Source organism: Microcaecilia unicolor, chromosome 11 (genome assembly GCF_901765095.1).
Source record: "Microcaecilia unicolor chromosome 11, aMicUni1.1, whole genome shotgun sequence".
Taxonomy (NCBI): Eukaryota; Metazoa; Chordata; class Amphibia; order Gymnophiona; family Siphonopidae; genus Microcaecilia; species Microcaecilia unicolor.
Window position 1 is genome coordinate 92,667,824 of NC_044041.1, and position 18,949 is coordinate 92,686,772.

Below are 18,949 nucleotides of genomic sequence, written 5' to 3' on the forward strand. Positions count from 1 at the left end.
ACAGATCGCCTCCCTTCGGGCCTTCCCTCCCTATGTCCCGCCCTCACGGAAACCGGAAGTTACATCAGATGAGGGCGGGACACAGGGAGGGAAGGCCAGAAGAGAGGCGATCTGCGACTCAAGAGAGGCAATCTGCGACTGCCGCCTTGAATGCAGGGGGCCCGGAGCCGTGGAGGCAGGCAGGTGAGACCAGGGACTGCAGCGGTGGGGGTGCGACGGGGGGCGGCAGCGGTGGGGGGGCTTAGGCGGGGCAGCATTGACCTGGGCCCGGCCTAGTCTCTCGGCGACCCTGCCTTTTACTAAGCTGCGTAAGCAACTACATGCGCCCAATGCACGCCAGTTCTGACCGGCCGGCTACCGCATGGCCCGGGAAGTAATTTCATTTGTGACACACGTCCGATACACGTGTCAGAAAATGTTTTAAATTTCTGGCCCGCTTGCAGTAATCGGCATTTGGACGCACGTTGACTGTTACTGCACGGTTAACCCGTGAGACCTTACTGTTAAGTCAATGGCTGGTGGTAAGGTCTCAGACCCAAAATGTATGTGCGCCAATTTTCATTTTGCCGCATATCCATTTTTGCCCCCCCCCCCCCAAAAGGTATTTTTTACAGGTGCACTGAAAAATAATCCTGCGCACAACCAAAATATGCGCCTACATTACTGCAGGCCATTTTTCAACGCATCTCAGTAAAAGGACCCCTAAATATTTGAGCAGACTGCTGAAGCATTATCCAGTTGCCAGTGTTGGGGTGGACTCGGAAGATATCTGGACATTATCAATATTTAATGGTAGAACCTAGATAACTAACCAGGCAGATAGGACCGTGTCCAAAGCAGTCCTAATGATGCCTAATTAGCTATCCGGGTACATCACTGAATATTAGCGGTACATTGATTTACTTCCAGGTACTGCCTCAGCACTGTTCCCAGATCAGTGCTGGCATTGAATATCTGGGTTAAAAAATGCCTCCAGTAAACATTGACCACCATGGCCTCAATATTGCTCAGGAAGTTTGTATCCGAGGCAATAGTGAAGTAACAGCCCAAGACCACAGGGAGCATAAGCAGAATTTGAACTCTGATTTCCCTGGATCTCAGCCTGCTGCTCTAATCATAAGGTGATTCCTTCATGCCATATATTCAGTATCTCTTTGCAAGTGCAGACTTACAGTAAGAATAGCAAAGTTGAAACTTCAGGGTTTTGATTACCTTTATGTGAATAATAGCTTCAGAAAGATATTTATTTCATAGATAAGGTAACCAAATCTCTGTATCACACCACATCTATTTACCACAGAGAAAGATATGTAAACTACATGTGGTACATTCTAGATGGATTTGGAGTGATAAAGATGGGGTTGGGGAGTTAGAGGGCATATCAAGATGCATTGCCTGTACAGCACAGTTTAGTGTTTCTCAAACCAGTCCTGACTGATCTGGCATTCAGGGTGTGTTAAACGAATACCTATGAATGTCTGCATTTGCTTACACAGCCTCCATAGACTGCACATTTTTCTCATCCATTCTCTTTTGTGAATATCCTGACCACTGAGGAGTGACTTAAGAATCACTGGCCTCCTGTTTACCAGCTGGAGCAGGGGGAGATAAAAGATCCCTGTGAACCTCAGATTCCAGTGGCTTTGAATGGGTCCCTTAACCTCCCTACAGGCTTTCCAAAATGATGTTCTTCACCTGGTCTTGTTTCAGTCTCCTGCCATAATTATGCAGGATTAACAGAGCTTCTAAGTTACCCAGTGACAGGACGGAGATTTGAGGCCAGTCCTGAATTTCTGACAACCTCATCCTGATGCAGGGCCGTGCCTAGGGTCTCTGGCGCCCCCCCTGCAGACTATCAGTTGGGGCCCCCCCCCCGTGAAAATGATCACTCCCCCCCCCCCGGTGAAAATGATCGCTCACCACTTGCTACACTGACAGGAATTGTCAGCAATATTCTTAGAAACAAATTGCTATACATTGCAAAATAAGATAGCAGATGTAAATTCTCAAAGTGGACATATTCCAAACGCTAAAATGAAAATAAAATGATTTTTTTCTACCTTTGTTGTCTGGTGACTTTCTTTTTCTGATCATGCTGGCCCAGTATCTGAGTCTGCTGCTATCTGTCCTCTTAACTCCATTTCCAGGGCTTCCTTTCCATTTATTTCTTTACTTTCCTCCTTTCTTCTTCATTTCTTGCTCTATATCCATTTCCAGCAATTTCTTCTCTCTCCCTGGGTCCTGTCCTCCCATCCACGTCCATCCTTGTCCCTCTCTGCCCTTCCCTCCTCCATCCATAGCCAGCAATCCTCCTCTCTCCCCTCCCCTCCATTTCCAGCAATTTGTCCTCTCCCTGGGCCCCCATGTCCATCCTTGTCCCTCTCTGCCCTTCCCTCCTCCATCCATAGCCAGCAATCCTCCTCTCTCCCCTCCCCTCCATTTCCAGCAATTTGTCCTCTCCCTGGACCCCCATGTCCATCCTTGTCCCTCTCTGCCCTTCCCTCCTCCATCCATAGCCAGCAATCCTCCTCTCTCCCTTCCCCTCCATTTCCAGCAAATTGTCCTCTCCCTGGGCCCCCATGTCCATCCTTGTCCCTCTCTGCCCTTCCCTCCTCCATCCATAGCCAGCAATCCTCCTCCCCTCCCCTCCATTTCCAGCAATTTGTCCTCTCCCTGGGCCCCCATGTCCATCCTTGTCCCTCTCTGCCCTTCCCTCCTCCATCCATAGCCAGCAATCCTCCTCTCTCCCCTCCCCTCCATTTCCAGCAAATTGTCCTCTCCCTGGGCCCCCATGTCCATCCTTGTCCCTCTCTGCCCTTCCCTCCTCCATCCATAGCCAGCAATCCTCCTCTCTCCCCTCCCCTCCATTTCCAGCAAATTGTCCTCTCCCTGGGCCCCCATGTCCATCCTTGTCCCTCTCTGCCCTTCCCTGCTGCATCCATAGCTAGCAATCCTCCTCTCTCCCCTCCCCTTCCAGCAATTTGTCCTCTCCCTGGGCCCTGCTGCTGCTCTCCCATCCATGCCTGTCTCTCTGCCCTCCCATCCATGCCTCTCTGCTCTTTCCTCCGCGCCCTGGGGCCTTTAAATCTTTTACTTCCGGTCGCAGCAGCTTCAGTGAAAGCGGAGCGCTGCCGACGTCTCCCTTCCCTTCGCGCTCTTGGTTACCTCAGTGTCCGCCTTCTTCTGACGTCAGAAGAAGGCGGGACACTGAGGGAACCAATGAGTGCAAGGGAAGGGAGACGTCGACAGCGCTTTCACTGACGCTGCTGCGACCAGGTAAAAGATTTAAAGGCCTCGGCGGCGCGGGGCGAGGGTAAGCACCGCGGCAGCGCCCTCCAGAGGTGGGCGCTCCCCTGCGGCGCTTACCCTGCTTACCGCATCGGCACGGCCCTGTCCTGATGCATCATGGGACCTGCATCACTGATTTTAATGGGTAGAATCAGGGACTACAAATTCCACACTACTTTTGAATGTAATTTTAAAATCAGGACTGGCCAAAAAGTCTCCCTCCTGGAACGGGGTAACTTAGTAGCTCTGGATTAAATGGAAGCTGTCAAACACAGGGAAAGGTCCCAGAAAACAAAAGGGCAGATGATCCACAAGATCCAAAATAAACAACAAAACAGCAGATAGTAGGGACTGAAAACCAAAATTATCCAAAGTTTATTCACCACACATAAATATATAAATAGTTAAAAACCCTACACAGCCATGTTTTGCCCTTCCAGAGCTTCGTCAAGGGCGGCTATTGAAAGACCCAAAAGTGTAGTCAAAATATGTCATCTACTGGTAAAAGCTTCTCTTCAAGTAGCATTAGCCTTGGTAGGGCGAAACATGCCATGTCAGGCTTTTAAGTATTTAAGGATTCACCACTTGCTGTTGCTACATGAAGAGAAGCTTTTACTAGTAGGTGACATATTTTGACTACATCTCTGGGTCTTTTAACAGCCTTGACAAAGTCCTTGGTATGGCTTTGAACTCTTTATGTATTTATTGTGTTATGTGTGGTGAATAAACTTTGGATAGTTTTGGTATTTAACCCCTACGATCTGCTGTTTTGTCGTTTAAACACAGGTGAAGGCCTGGCATTCCACTTCTTCTACTGGAAAAAGCAGAGAAAGGTGATATATCATTGAAGTGGAAATGGGGCCTGCACCTTAGGTGCACAGTATTGTATAACCTCATGTGGAGACAAAACATCCCTTGAAACATAAAGCCTTTTGATAACCCCCCCCCTAAAAAAAAAAGTTGTTTAGGGTGTTCTGTTTTTTTCCCCCAGCTTCCCTCGAATTCTCCTAAGAGGCCTATCAGATATCACAGAAAGAAACATGAGACCAGTGACCAAAGCTATAATATCCCCTACACGTAGAACCCTGGGCTTCACTCCCAGTCCTGGAAGTCTGCTGTCAGGTTTTCAGGATATCTCTAATGAATATGCATAACAGATTTGCATGTCTATTACCTCCATTGTATGCAAACCTCTTCATGCATATTCATTAGGGCTATCCTAAAAACTTGGCTTGTGACAGCCCTGAAGGACTGGGAGTAAGGACAAAGGCCTTAGAGCAGAGGTTCTCAACCCAGTCCTCAGGACACACCTCACTGGTCAGGTTTTCAGGATACCCATAAAAATTTCCATACAATTTCCATAAAGATTTCCATACCCCCTCCGAAGGGACACCACCTTGTAAGTGGTGGAGGGGCTTCCGTGTTTCAATGACTCAGAGGGCTATGCTGAAGGGTTACCCATATCAGACAGGCCTCTGAGGAGAAACCAGACAAAGAGTGTCCCAAATTAGGGAGAGGGGAAAGATGGTGACCTGAAGCTCGTACACTCAACGGCCCAGCTGTCCTCTGAAGTTCAGTTTTTGTTCACTTGAAATTTCCTCTCTGCATTGCAGTTGCCTTAACAGAGGAAGGGGACAATGGGGGGGTCAGCCGCCGATGACCAGCGTTTTGTCCCCTGTGCAGCAAGTGTGGGACCACTGTGTGACGAGCTGCCCATAGATGACTGGGTTGATGAGTCCTTTGATTAGCGTCGACAAAGGAGCGTCGATGCTCTTGGACCTGGAAACAACTTCATCGCTCAAAAATCATTTAACCACCATATGCCCAAAGGAGTGGAGGAGTGAGTCAGGAGTGTATGCTGAAACGGAAGTCGTTTGCAGCTGAACCCATGTCGGCGGTGCTACTCCTAAACCCTTAAGAGTTATCAGCTTGGAGTTTTTGGCTCCCGTGGAGGTTGCATTGAATGTCATCTGGAGGGTGCTCCAGGACCTGATGGTGGTAGAGAATGACTTTGCTTCAGATATAGTCTTGTTGATGAGCCACATGGATAATCTAATCGAATCCTTTGAGAATATACAGCAAATGAAGTAGGAAATGGTTAAGATTTGAAAATGATAAAAGACCAGAAAAATTTGAACAAAATGAATATTGTTACAGATGATTAATATCGAGATTGTTGTTTTCCCAGAGTTCCGGGTATGACTCCTAATGTTTTTTTTCCTCTGAAATGATTCCTCTTAATATATTAATTCAAAAGGAGTGAAGCCTGTGAAACTGGGATTACTTTAATCAGCGGGAATTGGATTGGAGATTCAAGGGTTTGTATTGTTAAACAATTTCTGGTTTTAAAAGGGGAAAAAATGAAATCAGGTGTATTACTTTCACTAATATTGGACAATAAGTATCTTTCCAATGAAATTGATGGACTATGCACCGTTATGGTCTTGAAGAAACCAACCAGATGATCAATGTGGAATAATGATTTAGATAAATAATAACTGGGGATAATCGGGTTAATACCACGTTTTCTTTGTTTGCTGTTGCTTAAATTGATCTCCTTGTCTTGTTTCACTCTCCCTATTTATTTTGTGGTCTAAGAAAGAGAAAGATTGGTTAAAATCCATTTATCTTGTTGAGATTGTTTTCTTTTAATATTGTTTTATTGTACAATCATCTCTGTTTTACTGTTTTGCAAGTGATCCTTGTAAAATGAAAAAATTATAAATAAATGATTAAAAAAAATTGAAAAAAAAAAAAAAAAGATTTCCATACAATGGAGCCAGTCAGGCCCCCACCCCTGTGGGCCAACACTTCGCAAGACCAGAACAGTCTGGAGTGGAGCAGTGGCCTAGTGGTTAGGGTGGTGGACTTTGGTCCTGAGAAACTGAGTTCAATTCCCACTTCAGGCACAGGCAGCTCCTTGTGACTCTGGGCAAGTCACTTAACCCTCCATTGCCCCATGTAAGCCACATTGAGCCTGCCATGAGTAGGACAGCGCGGGGTACAAATGTAACAAAAAAAAAAACCAACAACACTGCACCAGTGATTTCACAGTAAGAATACTGAAAGGTAATTTTAAAACAATACAGGAACGTAAGACCTTTGAAATAAGAATGATTGAATATTTTGACACACAACAAACAGGACTTAATAAGGATCTGGGTTTTCTAACCCATTATAAACCATAAGCTGTATTTCTCTGTTTATTTCTCTGTTTATTACCCTCCTCTCACCTACCAACACCTATTCTTTTAGAATATCAATGAAATGCTTTGATGTCCCCATGCATACCCCCACCCTCCCACTCTGTCAGACAGTCAAAGTAATGCTTTGATGTTTCTCTCATATATACTATCTGCTACCACATTTGCTTATTTCCGATCTGACGAAGAAGGGCAACCTTCGAAAGCTAATCAAGAAATGTATTAAGTTATGTCCAATAAAAAGGTATCATCTTATTTTCTTTTCCATGTTTTATTTTGATTGATTTCTATTGATAACCATACAATGGAGGTAATGCATACAGATTTATCTCATGCATATTCATTGTGGATATCCTGAAAACCTGACTGGCAAGGTATGTCCCGAGGACTGGGTTGAGAACCCCTGCCATAGAGATTAATTAATAATAATGTTGAGATCCTTCTATGACAGTGGTTTCCAAACCAAGACCTGGAAGCACCCCAGCCGGTCAAATTTTTAGGTTATCCAGGATGAATATTCATGAGAGAGATTTGCATGCACCCCCATCACTCATGAATATTCATTGTGGATATCCTGAAAACCTGACTGGCTGGGAGTGCCTCCGTGACCAGGTTTGGGAACTACTGTTCTATGAATTCACCAAAATTTGAAGTAGTGTTTTGGGGTCTCGTCCTGATGACTAGTCAGTTGACTCTGACTATGGGTGCTCCAGTGAATGATTTAGTTTGAGGAGAAAAGAACGCTAATGCATTATTTCTACAGAAAAGACTCTAGTACTGAGGCTGTAGATTTGAAGTGAAGATAATGAGAGGCAGCAGCTACCTTCCCTAAGCCGGAGTCTCTGTGGATTCACAATATGATCCTTCACCTACAAAATTGTTTGTACTGTAACTGAACCAAACATATGGAAAAATACTGCTTATGGACATGTAAGACTGAAAATGTTTTTACCAGGGGCGTAGCCAGACAGCCAAATTTGGGTGGGCCTGGGCCCAGGATGGGTGGGCAGAATAACTTTGCCCTGTCCCACAAGTGATTTGGTGTCTCCCTCTCTCGCCTGCATGCCATTTGGTCTCCCAAACATCCTTCCTCCCTCGCATGCAGCAACTAATACACACTGCTCATGTTGGCCCCACAGCCTTCCCTCTGATGCAATTTCCTGTTTCTGCACAGGTGGAAATACATCAGAGGGAAGGCTATGGGGCTGGTCCGAATAGTATGTATCAGCTTCTGCTTGCTGCAGGCGAAGATCTGCTATTTACAAGGTATGCAGGAGGGACAGTTGTTGGGAGTTTTTGGCTGGTGAGGCTTAGGGATCCCTGCCAGCCACATCATAGGTGTGCTGCTACTGGGGGGGCCTGAGCCCAAAGTGGGTGGGCCTGGGCCCATCCAGCCCCACCCTTGGCTACGCCACTGGTTTTTACACTGTTTTCTGCTCAAACACAAATGTTAGACGTGTTTGCAAGATGCATTTTTTTTTCTAATGGTGTGTGGAAATCTTCACACTATTAACTTGCATACACACATGTGCAGGAAAGTTAAAGAAGCCTTTTCTGTTTCAGTAAAACATTTTATTGCAAATAGAACCAAGTCAGTTTCATGCTTTTATCGTGGATTTTTTCCTCTCCTTGCATGTGCAAAATATGCTGCAATCTACAATCTTGCAGAATCTTGAAGAAAGTGATTGTTCAAAGTTTGCTTCCACTGATGACCCATCTCTAATAGTGAGAGCTAGCCAGGAAGGAGCAGATGCTTACATTTACTGCATTTACCCCAGCAGGACTTGCTAACAACACATGCACCTTTCATGGCTCCATGTGCAATTTTTTTTAATTAGTCACACTTATCTTCTATCTAAACTTCTGCTACTCTATTTTATCTGTCTGTAATCCCCCATTATATGGGAATTACTAGTGTCTGGTGTCAGCACTCTGGAGTCACTGGGGGGAGAGCTGGGAGCTCCCTGGGTGGGAGGAAGCCCAGCCCAAGCGAAGTGACATTGGAATAAGTTGCAGAGAAAATATGTTCTTGGGTTCCAGTGACAGTATGGGAAGACTGATAGTTGATAAAAACGAAGATCACTGAGGCAGTGGCGTTCCTTGGTCAGCTGCCACCTGGGGCGGATCGCTGCTGTGCACCCCCCGGGTGCAGTGTTGTCCGTCCCCCCCTGGGTGCAGCACGACTTCCCCCACCAGGTGCAGCATCCCGCCCTGGTGCATCACCTCCAAGCCCCCCCCCCCCCGGGTGCATTCTTCTTACCTGCTGGGGTGCTGGGAGCAGCTGTGCGGCTGTCTGCTCCGCTGGTTCCCTGCTCCCTCTGCCCCAGAACAGGAAGTAGCAGCAGAGGGAGCTGGGAACCAGCAGAGCCGACAGCCGCGCTGCTGCTCCCTGCACCCCTCCTGCAGCTTACACCCAGGGCGGACCACCCGCACCGCCCCACCTTCAGTACGCCACTGCACTGAGGGGAGCATGAGGTCTTTGGTTGCCTATACCCCCCACCAGGACCCTTGGGAGCAGAGGGGGATCCTGGAGTGCAGTATAAACCCAGGCTGAGGAAAAGGAGTCCTTGCCACTCCTAGAAGTGGCAATGGGAAAGGAATTTGGAACTTCAGGTGGATAAAGGGAATCCAGCCTGGAGGCAGGACTCAGAACAGGGGAAGCCTGTTCAAGGCCAGGGTGCAGCCCTGCGAGGTGCATCCATAGAAGAAGGACAGCCTAAAGGGTCTGTGCCTGAAGGAGTGGGATTGATATCCGGAGTAACTAGAGTTGATATCCGGAGTAACTGGAGCAGCCTTGGATTATCACTGGCCCGACAGGATAGGTAATAAAAGAGGTGTACATATGTAAATAACAGGAGATTGGAGATACTGCTGTAAATATATCACAAAGGGAGAAAGGTATAACTGGATAATTGAAAAGTGGATTGGCGTTGAAGTTATTACAAACTGACTGACTTCGGAAGGATTGTGTTATTGACTGTCCGTTGCATGAGTTACAGTAAAGGTTGAGTTGCATTTTGAAATCATCTGAGTGCTGTGTGGTTCTTGGAGGTGAGAGCAGGGATGCTTGCTCTCTTGACTGAGCAGAGCAATATCACAGAGGCTGTCACAAACTCCCAATACCCCAGATCTTTATTCTGGACCGTTGACCCAATCCCAAGCTCGACTGCAGGAAAACTGGAACTGTTGAGTGTGGTATGTGTGGTCCCCTGACTCATCTGGTAAAATTTTAGCTTGTGGCCTGGTTTGGACTGAGTGGAACTGAACTGAGCAAGTGGGCTGTAAGACCCAGGTTACATATCTATATGCTGCACCTTGCTTACCCCCGAGCTGTCTATTAAGAGGTTTTACTGTGTGTTGTGTCCAGACAGCTGATTTTGGGTGGGCCCAAAACTTTATCTACACCCCTGCCCTCCTCACCCCCCAGGGCCATCCACAACCAAAAATAGAAATACCTAAGCTGACAGGGATTCCCAAGCCCTGCCAGCAGAAGACCTTCTCCAAGCTGAAACATTTGTAGCCTGGGCAGCTGGTAGTGTGTCTCCGAGGCGCCACCACTGCTGCTCCTGCATGTTCTCAGTTTTGCGCATGCATGAAAACTGAGCATGTGCGGGAGTGGGGAATGGTAGTGGCTCAGGGATACAGCTACCAGATGCCCAGGTTGCAAGTTTTCCAGCCAGGAGGACGTCTTCAGCTGGCAGGGCTTGGGAATCCCTGCCAGTCACAATATGGGGCCCTTTCAGAATGCCTCGGTACCGCGGCATTGTCGTACACCAAATCGGGACTACTGCTGGGCTACTGCAGGAGCTCGATGATAGATCCTACTCCCTGCACGCCCTATTTCTGGCATGGCAAAAATATTTTTTATTTTTGTAGCACCAGGGCTTACCCCACCACAGGCCCCCTTTTACCATGGTAAAAGGGCCCTATGCGAAAGTAATTTTGAGTGGGCCTGAGCCTAAAGCGGGTAGGCACCGGCCCACTCAGGACTGTGTAGTGTTAATTGAATGTTTTGTTACTGCTCTAATCACTTATTGCCTATGACCAGGCTATCCTTGCTTGCTATACACCACCTTGGGTGAATTTCTTCAAAAAGGCCCATCAAATTTGTAGGTGCTGTATCTCCCCCTACCCCCCGCCCCCCCACCCCAACCATTTCCACCTCACAATTTTTTTTTTTTTTTTTTTTTTTTTACAGAAGCATGAAGTGTTTTAATGCTCAGCAGGTGGAAGGGAAATTATTTGACTTGTGGCTTTTTCACATGGTTAACTTATGATTATCAAATTCAGTGCAAACCACAGCATTGTGTAATGCTTAGTAGGAGAAAGAGGCAGGACTCGGTAACTGCATTTGCCAGAGAGTCCCTCCTCCACATCAAGTGATAGCAATCTTTATAAAAGCTTGTCAAGTCCAAGACCCCAGCTATGCAGGTCCAATTTATTGTGAAATCATAGGAGTAGGTGGTTGTAAGAATAGAAAAGAAGGTATTAGGCAAGGGGGAGGGGGGAGGCTCAGGGAAGAGATCCACCTTCAATGTAGAAAAGGAAGAAAGTTCCAGAATGTTCTGAGTCATAGTAACTTATCCCCCTATATAAAAAAAAATATAGTGGAATTAGAAAAAGTACAGAGAAGGGTGATGAAAATGATAAAGGGGATGGGACGACTTCCCTATGAGGAAAGGCTGAAGTGGCTAAGGCTGTTCAGCTTGGAGAAAAGATGGCTGAGGGGAGATATGATAGAGGTCTATAAAATAATGAGTGGAGTGGAACAGGTAGACGTGAATCACTTGTTTACTCTTTCCAAAAATACTAGGACTAGAGGGAACACAATGAAGCTACAAAGTAGTAAATTTAAAACGAATCAGAGAAAACTTTTCTTCACTCAACGTGTAATTAAACTCTGGAATTCATTGCCAGAGAATGTGGTAAAGGTGGTTAGCTTAGCAGGGTTTTAAAAAGGTTTGGATGGCTTCCTAAAGGAAAAGTCCATAGACCATTATTAAAATGGACTTGGGGAAAATCCACTGCTTATTTCTAGAATAAACAGCATAAAATGTATTGTACTGTTTTGGGATCTTGCCAGGTACTTGTGACCTGGATTGGCCACTGTTGAAATCAGGATGCTGGGCTTGATGGACCTTCGGTCTGTCCCAGTGTGGCAATACTTCTGTACTTCTGTGCTTATGATATTCAGCCAGTGGCAGGCAGCACAGCTGCTGCCAGTGGTACTGATCCCAGATATTCAATGCCGGACTATTTAAAGGCAGCCAAGTGCTACATAATTAAAGGGTGGCCCTTCCACAAAATGTCTCCTTTTGAAATTAAGACTCCCCCCACCCCCCGCACAGAGTTTTACTCAACATCTTCAGGGAAATATTTACAAGTTGTTTAAAAATAGAAAGATAATTATTTGACTGTCTCTTCATGTTCAAGTGTATAGTGCTGCGTATGCAGGGGTGTGCTGGTAAATTTTTAACAACAGGCTCTTTCTCCGGACGTAGCCAGCTCTGCAGTTGGAAGGGCCAGGGGTGGCCGGGTGGGGGTGGGGGGAGAGCAACACTTGCCTCTCTCTCCTCCCTCCCTTCGTGCGGGCACGCTAGGCATACCTTTGCTGGCAACCAATAAATGGACTGCCACCACTCCCAAGGTCTTGCTCTGAGCAGCATGCTGAAAATTCTCACACATGCTGGAGAAGTCCTAGCCTGCTGCTCAGAGCTGGAAACAAGGAGCTGGGAGCAGCAGTAGTCTATTTACTTGGCTGGCAGGGCTCAGCATCCCCACCAGCAAAGTAAAAGAGAATTCAGCAGGGGGCCCAAGCCCACATTTTGGGAGCCAGTTGTTAAAGTAGCCATGGAGGGCCATACTTTAACAACCGGCTCCCAAAATTCTTAAAAACTTAACAACCGGCTCTTGCGAGCCTGTGAGAGCCTGCTCCAGCACACCACTGTGCGTACGTCTAGTAGCGCTTTAGAAATGATAAGTAGTAGTAGTAGTATTTGTTGATAGCATGGTTTTTAGGTCTTTTGAATTTACTACCTACAATGCTGTCTTTTCCCAGCAGAGGTAGCAGATTCAAATGCCACTGAATCTCAAGAAACCTTTGCCCAGTTTCCTGTGTTCTCCTCCTGCAGCTAAGGCTGGCAGCATGAGTGGGGAGAGGTGCATAACAGAAAGACATAAGGAAGCATCAGATCATTAAATTGCATTATCTTTCCGATTAAAATGCCACCTCACTCCAAAAATGACCCAGAAAGGTTTACAACCTAGCAAAAGCAATATGACGTGGTGTATAGCTCTGACTCTGAGACAGTTATGAAAATGATTAGTCATTAATCCAGGGAGGAGGAGAAGGAAGAGGACAAATGATCCCTCCCCCTCCCACAGACACCCACATATGGAGGGGTGGGAGGGGGATGGGATCAAGATCAGTACACAGGGTTTTATGGAAGCAGCCACAGAGGAACTGAATTTCTGATGTGTTGCTCATGTCAAGGACACTGTCTGATAAGTGTTAAACCAATGTCAAGGCTAGTTTTCTCCAATCCCGCAGCAGCTAAATGTTTTTGATAGGCATGAGCTATGACCGAGCCCAGGAATGAAGAAGAGATGGGGTAGGAGAGGTTAAGCGCAGGAAATACTGTAGGACGGGAGAAGATTGAGGAGAGGTTAAGCACAGACAGGCTAAGAGGGTCCTCTTATAAACTCTTTTCATGCCTAAAGTGCTGTTTTAGTTGTATAAAATTAGATCACGCCTATAATTATGTGTGGTGTAAGCTGGCAAGAATCTTTAGAGGAGGCGTTAGGGCAGACTGTAAGCGGATTCACAATTTACATGTATATTTTATAAAATATATACCTGTGTGTACATATAGTACATGCTCAATTTACACCTGCTCTTGTGCACGTGTCATGTCCACACCTTCACTCTAGGCGCAATTTCTGCGCTAGTACTACTATTTTATAAAGACACACGGGCACCTTTGTGGTTTTATAAAATGGGCTTAAATTGGGTTGTTCTCCACCTCCAAACCTAGGTGCCCTGTTATAAAATATTTGAAACAACATGAATAGTTGTGAGATCCAGATTTACACCAGGGATTTTCAGAAAACAAGTATCTGTAGAAAAAAGCCTAGTTTTGAAAATACGACATTAAGATGTAGCTAGTGTCTCCCATAGCCTATACCCACCCTATGAAAGCCTCTGCAATATTACAGGTAGAAGCAGGTGCATTGTTTCATAACTTACATGCTTTCATGGGAATATTTTATGTTGTTTGGTTTGCATTGTTATATTTTATTTTGAATGTAATTTTTGTTCCCTGCTTAGAATGTTTCAGATATAGCAGATTAGAAATAATGTTTTATTCTTATTATTACATTGTTTTTGAAAATGGTACTCCCTCCGAATTAGTCCATTCCAGAGTGTGGTGTAGTGTGGTGTGCCATGACTGCTTCCCAGGTGTGTTGCAGTTCTACAGAGATTTGAGGATGCATCTTCCACCTGCGCTGTACGCCCCCCGCTCAAACTGGCATCTTTCACCAGCACCCCCCCCCCCCCGAGGTCCACCAACTGTTTTTATTCCTTTCCTCTTCCCTCAGTGCTCTTCCAGCCTTCTCATTCAGTACCAGCAGTGTCAGCGATCAAGGCAGGCCAATCCAGGAAGCTTTCTTTCTGCAGCTCCCACCTCCTCTGATGCAACTGAATGAGAAGGTTGGAAGAACATCACAGGGAGGAGGAAAGGCATAAAAATAGTTGCTGGACCTCAGGGGATGGGTGTGGGTGGAAGATGCCGGTTCTCAGGGGGCGGGCACAGGTGGGAGATGCCAGTTCTAGGGAAGGGGCAAGGGCATGGGTGGAAGATGCTGATTCAGGAAGGGATAGGGTGGAAGATGCTGGTTTGGGGGGGTGCAGGTGCAGGTGGAAGCTGTCAGTTTAGGGGGATGCTTTGTGTGGGTGGAAGATGGAGGGGAGGGAGCAAGGGTAGAAGATGCTCATTCTGTGGTGGAGGGGTGCACAGGTGGAAGATGCCTGAACTTAGGGAAGGGGGAGGGAAAAATGTTGCCCATCAGCTGAGCAGAGCAGAGCAGAGCAGAACAGGGTAGGCAGGGGAACAAGGATGCCTGACCTCGAGGCAGGGAGGGAGAGAGATGCTGGTGAGGGGGAGGTGACCTGGAGATGAGAGAAATTGGATAAAGTAGTGAGAAAGAGAGTGGGAGAGAGGCTGGAGTAATGGAGGGAAGGGGAGAGAGAAATACTGAGGGGGGGGGGTGGAGGCAGGTGAGCAGAGGGAAAAGTGGGAAAGACACTGGACACAAAGATGGAAAGAGAAAAATCAAGAGAGATACCTGCCCTTGGATTAAGGGAAAAATCTGGACAGTAGAAGGGGTAGGGCACAGGGGGAAGGGGACACAGTGGGCAGCTGCTAGAGAGGACAGGATGCAGAGGGAATGATGGAGGACATGGAAAGAGAAGAAATGTCAAATGGAGTGGAGATCCTCGAAAGAGAAGAAGATGGGACTCAGGGCTAGGGGGATCAGAGCCTAAGATGACTGGGAATTGTATGAACAACTTGGAAAGCTAAAGGTGGACAAAGCCATGGGGCCGGACGGGATCCACCCCAGAATACTGAGGGAACTCAGAGAGGTTCTGGCGGGTCCTCTTAAAGATTTGTTTAATAAATCCTTGGAGACGGGAGAGGTTCCGAGGGATTGGAGAATGGCGGAGGTGGTCCCTCTTCACAAAAGTGGTGATAGGGAAGAAGCTGGAAACTACAGGCCGGTAAGCCTCACTTTGGTTATTGGAAAAGTAATGGAAGCCATGCTGAAGGAAAGGATAGTGAATTTCCTGGAAGCCAATAAGTTGCAAGATCCGAGACAACATGGTTTCACCAAAGGGAAGTCGTGCCAAACGAATCTCATTGAATTCTTTGACTGGGTGACGGGAGAATTAAATCAAGGACATGCTATGGACGTCATCTACTTAGATTTCAGCAAGGCTTTTGACACGGTTCCCCACAGGAGGCTCTTGAATAAACTAGAAGGGCTGAAGATAGGACCCGAAGTGGTGAACTGGATTAGGAACTGGTTGATGGGCAGATGCCAGAGGGTGGTAGTGAATGGAGTTCGCTCGGAGGAGGGAAAGGTGAGTAGTGGAGTGCCTCAGGGATCGGTGCTGGGGCCCATTCTGTTCAATATATTTGTGAGTGACATTGCCGAAGGGTTACAAGGTTAAGTTTGCCTTTTTGCGGATGACACCAAGATTTGCAACAGAGTGGACACCCCGGAGGGAGTGGAAAACATGAAAAAAGATCTGAAGAAGCTGGAAAAATGGTCTAACGTTTGGCAATTAAAATTCAATGCGAAGAAATGCAAAGTGATGCACTTAGGGAGTAGAAATCCAAGGGAGGCGTATGTGTTAGGTGGGGAGAGCCTGATAGACACGGACGGGGAGAGGGATCTTGGGGTGATAGTATCTGAGGACCTGAAGGCGATGAAACAGTGCGACAAGGCGGTGGCCGTAGCGAGAAGGTTGCTAGGCTGTATAGAGAGAGGTGTGACCAGCAGAAAAAAGGAGGTTTTAATGCCCCTGTATAAGACGTTGGTGAGGCCCCACCTGGAGTATTGTGTTCAGTTTTGGAGGCCGTACCTTGCGAAGGATGTTAAAAAAATGGAAGCAGTACAAAGAAAAGCTACGAGGATGGTATGGGAGTTGCGTTCCAAGACGTATGAAGAGAGACTTGCTGACCTGAACATGTATACTCTGGAGGAAAGGAGGAATGGGGTGATATGATACAGACGTTCAAATATTTGAAAGGTATTAATCCGCAAACGAATCTTTTCCTGAGATGGGAAGGCGGTAGAACGAGAGGACATGAAATGAGATTGAAGGGGGGCAGACTCAGGAAAGATGTCAGGAAGTATTTCTTCACGGAGAGGGTGGTGAACGCTTGGAATGCCCTCCCGCGGGAGGTGGTGGAGATGAAAACGGTAACGGAATTCAAGCATGCGTGGGGCAGGCATAAAGGAATCCTGTGCAGAAGGAATGGATCCACAGAAGCTTAGCTGAAATTGGGTGGCGGGGGGAAGAGGGGTTGGTGGTTGAGAGGCTAGGATGGGGGAGGGCAGACTTATACGGGGTCTGTGCCGGAGCCGGTGATGGGAGGCGGGTCTGGTGGTTGGGAGGCGGGAATTACTGCTGCACAGACTTATACGGTCTGTGCCCTGAAAAAGACAGGTACAAATCAAGGTAAGGTATACACATATGAGTTTATCGTGGGCAGACTAGATGGACCGTGCAGGTCTTTTTCTGCCGTCATCTACTATGTTACTATGACTGGGAATTGGGGACTGAGTTGGGGATGTTTGTTGGGGACTATGGATGGGAAGAGATGGAGAGAGACTTTTAGGGGATAGTGAGGATCTGGCAATTAGTAGGCAAGAGTGAGGTTGTGTTTATTGGTTTTTGAGAATGAGTGAGGGTGTGAAATTGGAGGGGGTAAGATAGAGGGAGTGAACTGAGGGGGAAAGGCTGAGACATAAGGGGAGATTTGAGAAGGAGGCAGAGAAATTGATGAAAACTGAACGGGAAAGATCAGTACCAAACAGACATAGGGCAGGAGGTGAGAAAAGAAACTGCAGATGGAAAGGAGGCCCTGGAAACAGAGTTAAGAGCACAGACAGAGGAAAGCAGAGCCAAAGATTGGGAACAGGATGACTGGAAAAATAAAATTACAAGACCACAAAAGTTAGGAAAAATGATTTTATTTTCAGTTTAGTGACTGAATTATGCAGTGTTGAGAATTTATATCTGTCGACTTTAATTTTGCACAGTACAGGAAGATATGCATTTCTTTCTAATTTTCTGGTGTTGTATGACACCGGTATTGTCTGCATGTATTTTGTGGTTCCCTATTTTGTATCAGGTGAGAGTCATGTTTGCATCTGCAATTGAGGTGAAGGATTCTGTTGGCATGTGGTGTCTGTGTAGGTATCTGTAACCGTCCTGCTCCAGTTTCTCAGTAGCAGGTATATTGGTGCTTAATGTATTTCAGTAGCATAATTAAATGAAATAACTACTTCTGAAGGTTACAGGTGTGGGTGGGGATGGAGGACATTACTTGCACGGGGACGGGCAGATATGGGTTAGATTCCAGTGGTGTACCTTGACAATTTTTACGCCTTGTAAGTGTTCCGCGAGATGAAAAAGATTGAACATCACTGGTCCATTGAAACATTTTATGGCATCTGTGAAACTGATTTGATCCTATCACATCTCTTCATTGAGATTTCCTACCTTTCTGCTCTTCCACCATCCTTCTAGACCTCACCTTTAAAAGCATAAAGAGTTAAAATGAAGAACTGACCATAGTTTGGGACTAGCTGTCCTCAGAGTTACTCCTCTCTGGTCTGAGTACCTCCTGCTATCCCAGCCTCTTGACACTTTCGTGAGACCTTCCTATCCCCTAGAAGAAAATGACTTAGCCTGCTGTGCCTCATTGAGGTTAACTTGTGGCTTCAGCATTGTCCGCCTCCACTACCTGATCAGACTTGCTGACGTTCAAGAAACTCTTCTTGTCTTTTTTCCAGTTGCCTTATTACACTTTTGAGAATTCATCTATCTTTTTTGCTTTTACCAGAAGTGCAGCTGAGAAATCACTGTGCTGAAGCTGTGTTTTGGTCTAGGATCCTCTGGCAGCTCATCACTGGGTGATTCAGGCTATAGGTGTGTTTAAAAAGTTTGCCACAGCGGTGAGGACTCACACACCATGAAAGAGCGGCTGCAGACATCTCATTATCTGCAGTGATCTGGGAGGAAATAGACATGCTACCAGTGACGTTCCTTCTACTAGCAGCCGGTGCATTGAGAGGTATGTATTTCCCATGCAGGTCAATGGTACCTTAATGGCAAGGAAAGAGAAAATGATTGTGCATATCAGAGTGGAACAAGATTAGAAACTAGTTTACCTCTCAGTTATGACTGCACAACATAGTAACATTGTGGATGATGGCAGATAAAGATCAATGTGGTCCATCCAGTCTGCCTTGTAAGGTGGAAAGAGTTATTCCTGCTGTACAGTGCAGGTTAATTCTCCCATGTCAACTTTGTTAATACAGGACTTGGTTGTGAAGTGCTAGACTACTTTTCGGGGTAGGCAGGGTAGAGCAGTGGCCGGAGACAGACTCTAATTCAGTTCTCCTGACAGCAAAATGATAAAGCAAAAATGAGGGGTGGATAAAGAGAGCATCAGCAAGCAACATGGCAAGTCATGGTTAGTAATGGCAGGCTACAGCTCCCAGAAGCTATTGAGTTGATGCCAGCAGGTTGTTGGTGGCTAGATAGTGTCCAACAAAGGCACTGAGATCTGGTTGGCCAGGGGTTTGAGCAGTGGCCTCATAGGTTTTGGTGTTGGGTGCATGGAGGTTGAGATAGGGGAGAGATGGAAGGTGAGAGGGCACTG

At 46.5% G+C, this 18,949-nt stretch overlaps 1 protein-coding gene across 1 annotated transcript in view; it reads left to right on the forward strand.

Annotated features, from left to right (window-relative positions):
• Positions 1–966: 966 nt before the first annotated feature.
• IL12RB1 (interleukin 12 receptor subunit beta 1) overlaps positions 967–18,949 on the forward strand; it is a 91,592-nt gene continuing 73,609 nt past the window's right edge. The window contains exon 1 of the mRNA XM_030219926.1: positions 967–1,121. Coding sequence (XP_030075786.1) covers positions 967–1,121 — 155 coding nt within the window. The remainder of the gene's footprint in view (positions 1,122–18,949) is intronic.